This window comes from Perognathus longimembris, chromosome 9 (genome assembly GCF_023159225.1).
Source record: "Perognathus longimembris pacificus isolate PPM17 chromosome 9, ASM2315922v1, whole genome shotgun sequence".
NCBI classification, from domain to species: Eukaryota; Metazoa; Chordata; class Mammalia; order Rodentia; family Heteromyidae; genus Perognathus; species Perognathus longimembris.
The window spans coordinates 28488592-28492967 of NC_063169.1; the positions used below are offsets into that span (position 1 = coordinate 28488592).

At 40.3% G+C, this 4376-nt stretch overlaps 1 protein-coding gene across 1 annotated transcript; it reads right to left on the bottom strand.

Annotated features, from left to right (window-relative positions):
* Positions 1-523: 523 nt before the first annotated feature.
* Htr1e (5-hydroxytryptamine receptor 1E) lies at positions 524-1621 on the bottom strand. Its single transcript, XM_048354622.1, has one exon. The coding sequence runs from the start codon at positions 1619-1621 to the stop codon at positions 524-526; it is 1098 nt and encodes a 365-aa protein (XP_048210579.1).
* Positions 1622-4376: the final 2755 nt, after the last annotated feature.

The following is a 4376-nucleotide window of genomic DNA, read 5'->3' on the forward strand; positions in this document are numbered from 1 at the left end:
TAAATGACTTTAGCTCAGATCTACAAGCAGAGTAACTGGGTACCACTTTCTTTTTATTTTTTATGTAGTCATGCACTTGCCACAGGAATATGGGTGCACTTTGAGTCACAACTTCAGATTTAATGCCAATGCAAGGGCAAGTTACCAGACTTTTGATGTAGAAACAATAAGAAATTCCGCAAATAAAGATTTTGCCAGGCCTTCTTTAATGGTAGGGTTCGCTAAAATCACTAGGGAAAATCTATTAAGAATATTTACTATTTCACTTTATTATTTTTATGTAATTGATGCTTTTGGATGATTATTTTTATTTGAAATTATGTACTACAGATATGACCAGAGGTAGAAAACAACATACCAAATAACAAGACTCAAACCAAAAAAGCATAAAACAAATACACAAGACCACACATACTTACAAACTTCTCTGAACCAAGTATGTTCAAGAATTAATAAGTTGCACCCCTTACCCCGTCCACACACGAGGCTCTGGTAAGAGTCATGTCTTTTGGCTTTTGACAATCTATGTATGCTCTCGACATCGAATGAGTTTTTTAAAAGCCAGTTTAAAGTCTTCGTTAAAACTAGTGTACAGCAGAGGATTGATGAGAGAATTCACGTAACCCAGCCATGTCAAAAAATCAGCCACTTCAGAAGACACGGTATAGATGCTCAGACCTACAATCAATTCTTTGATGAAAAATGGCAGCCAAGACAAAATGAACGCACCCAAAATCAGTCCCAGGATGCGGGCTGCCTTGCGTTCCCTGGTACTAGAGATCTGTTGTCGTTCTGCAGGGTGATCTAGATCGTTGTCGAAGGAAGGGATCCTGATGGAGGTGTGGATCTTTTCAAACTCCGTGGTAGGATCTGAGGTTGAGAAGTCAGACACACAGAAAGTCTGTGTTAGTTTGCAACTTGCAAAAGAATTCTGGCTGTCTGTGCTTCTGTTGCTTAAATGCCGGCTCGATCCCCTCTTTTGGTACAGGTTCTTGGCTGCATGGTAAATGCGGTAATAGAGAATCAAGATCAAAGTCAAGGGGATATAAAATGCCCCAAGTGTGGAATAGATGGTGTAGATCACGTGGTCATGCTGGATGGTGCACTGGCTGGGGGGTGGGCTGAGTTGGCGATGGCTCCTCCAGAACAGAGGGGGCATGGAGATGAAGATAGAGATGGTCCACACAGTAAGGATCATCAGTCCAGCTCTTTTGGCTGTCCTCTTCCTGGCATACTCAATAGCATTGGTGATGGCCCAGTACCTGTCCAGGGCAATTACACACAGATGGAGGATGGAGCAGGTGCAGCAGGTCATGTCCACACTCAGCCACACCTCACAGATGAAGTATCCCAGCTTCCAGCTCTCCATGACAATGTACATGACGCTCAGGGGCATGACCAGCACGGCCACCAGAAGGTCTGTCACAGCCAGGGAACAGATCAGGTAGTTGGCAGGCTGGTGGAGCTTCTTGGTGGTGCAGATGGCCATGATGACAGCTGTGTTCAGCAACATGGTCAAGGTGGTGATGAGCACCAGCGTCATGCAAATGAGCATCTTCTCTGTGACAGTCTTAGGTCTCACAGCCACGCTGGCTTCTGCAGTACGGTTAGTGAGGTTCATGTTTCCCCAGTTCTGATCTACACGATGAGAACTATTGGATCTTTCTCTTCAGTTAGGAATGATACAGCCTTGAGTGTCTCTATAATTGTTTTAGCTTTACTGTCTCCTGTGTTCCATTTTTTTTGGGTAAAGTAAATGGCCACAGCATTTCTTCTGAGTGGAGAGTTCCTAAAAAAACATTAAGCCACTGATTAATTTAAAAAGGCCACATTTCCTCTGGGAAATATGATAATATTTTGTATTCACAATATATCACACAACTTAGAGATGCTTTTCTTCTTCTTTTCTGTAATCTGAGATCATCTGCAGAATATCCCTTGAAGAATATATTTTTAAGTTAAATTCTCAAACTACTTTTGATACATTACTTAATTTTAAATCTATTTTGCTACCTGAATTAGTTTCTTATGTATACTATTTTTGATACATTTATTTTGGAAAAGTATAATTGAGAAGACAGATACACTTTTTTTTTTTTTTTTTGGCCAGTCCTGGGCCTTGGACTCAGGGCCTGAGCACCATCTCTGGCTTCTTCCCGCTCAAGGCTAGCACTCTGCCACCTGAGCCACAGCGCCACTTCTGGCCGTTTTCCATATATGTGGTGCTGGGGAATCGAACCCAGAGCTTCATGTGTAGGAGGCAAGCACTCTTGCCACAAGGCCATACTCCCAGCCCCAGATGCACATTTTTAAAGACTTTAAAAAATTGTGAGGGCTGGGAATGTGGCTTTGTGGTAGAGTGCTCACATAGTATGCATGGAGCCCTGGGTTCGATTCCTCAGTACCACATGAACAGAAAAAGCCAGAAGTGGTGCTGTGGCTCAAGTGTTAGAGTGCTAGCCTTGAGCTAAAGAAGCTCAGAGACAGTGCCCAGGACCTGAGTTCAAGCCACAAGACTGGCAAAAAAAAAAAAATTGTGAGACCATGAGAAGAAAACCCCTATATTATGTTTTTTAAATGTTTATTATGGACATCAAATCAGATTTTAAACTTTCACTGAAAAATTCTACTCCAAAGGTATATTAGTATTACAATGGGATTTTGTATATTGATATTTTACATATCGACCTGTTGCATTTCTTTGGAGAAAAGAAAGCATATAATATTTCTTAGTGCTCATGGCAAATTGCTCTCAGAGTATTATAATAAATCAACACTGAGAGTAGTACTACCATCAAACTTAATAGTTGAGGGTGGGAGTGTAGGTTGGCAAGTGTAGAGCAATTGCTTAGCACACACAAGGTTCTAGGCTCAAACCAAACCCAAAAAACTCTAGATTCTTTATGGAAAAGGAAGGTAGAAAAAAGGTGGTCAAATATAACCAGTTTGTGTTGTCGATGTGTGGAAATATCACACGGAACCTCATTAATATGCACAACTAATATGTTAAAACAATTACAATAAATAAAATACATAGATGATTAAAAATTAAAAAGTGTTTTTAGTTTGGGTTAGCATGTATTCTGTGCATGTGTGTATAAATGTGTCTATCTCTCATGCATGTGTCTATTTCTCTCTTAAGATGGTCAGTCCATGAGAGGGCTTTTTTTAGCACAACAAATACATAAATCAGTAACATTATAATTTATTATTATTATCAAGTAAGTCAATGGCATTTTTTGAAAGGGAAAATATAGATGCCTATCTATGAGAACTAAACAATCAAAATCTGAATATTTACAGCTAATGACTGCTGGATAGAAGTGGATTCAATTATCTGGTGCCTTGAGATTAGGTCCAGAAAGACTAATGAAATAAGAGAAAGAAAAATGGGTATTTGGGCAGTTTTAGAAGTGAAATAAGTTGATGTGTACCATGTTTAGCAGACACAATAATTTCATCAGAGGATGTGTTTCCCTTTAACAGGGAGTGAATGAATGGGATCCTTTGGGTAGACTTTGGTATGAAAATGTCTAGCCTGTGGGAGACATCTAGCCCTGGATTTAGCTTTCCTATTTGTAGAGCAGAAACCAAGAAGAGAGGGGAAATGGCACCATTTGCATCCAGATGGAAAGAAAATAACCATCTCACTAAAGACCACAAATAGGACCATTGTTTGGCTATAGTTTGTATCATTCTGCACTTAAAAATATCCCCTTCCACTGTCTGTTATGGTGTTTTTATTTATTTATTTATTTTTTTTTTAATTTTTTTTTTTTTGGCCAGTCTTGGGCCTTGGACTCAGGGCCTGAGCACTGTCCCTGGCTTCTTTTTGCTCAAGGCTAGCACTCTGCCACTTGAGCCACAGCGCCGCTTCTGGCCATTTTTCTGTATATGTGGTGCTGGGGAATCGAACCTAGGGCCTCGTGTATCCGAGGCAGGCACTCTTGCCACTAGGCTATATCCCCAGCCCCTGTTATGGTGTTTTTAGATTACTACTTTCAGTGGTCTTTGCATTTCTCTAGTTCTGCCAAGAGGTTAGCTCCACACTCTACAGTCCCCTCTGTCTTGTAGACTGGATGGTTTTTTTTTTTTTTTTTTTTTGCCACGCTAGTGCCTGTCTATCCGTGAACAAACGTTTTTAGATCTGAGACAGCCTGTGAGATTGGAAGAGCTTGGGCTGGCTTTGGGATCAGTCAGAGCTAACTTCAAACACCAGCATAGCCATCTTCTAGCTGCTTGGGTTAACTTCTACATTTCTCTCTATGTCCCAAAGGTTTATCTCTCTATTTGTCCTCTTTATCATTAATAAAATGAAGTGACTTGTTATTTTTTGTTCATGTATTAGCCCTTGGTTGTTTCTTTTGTGTTTTGTT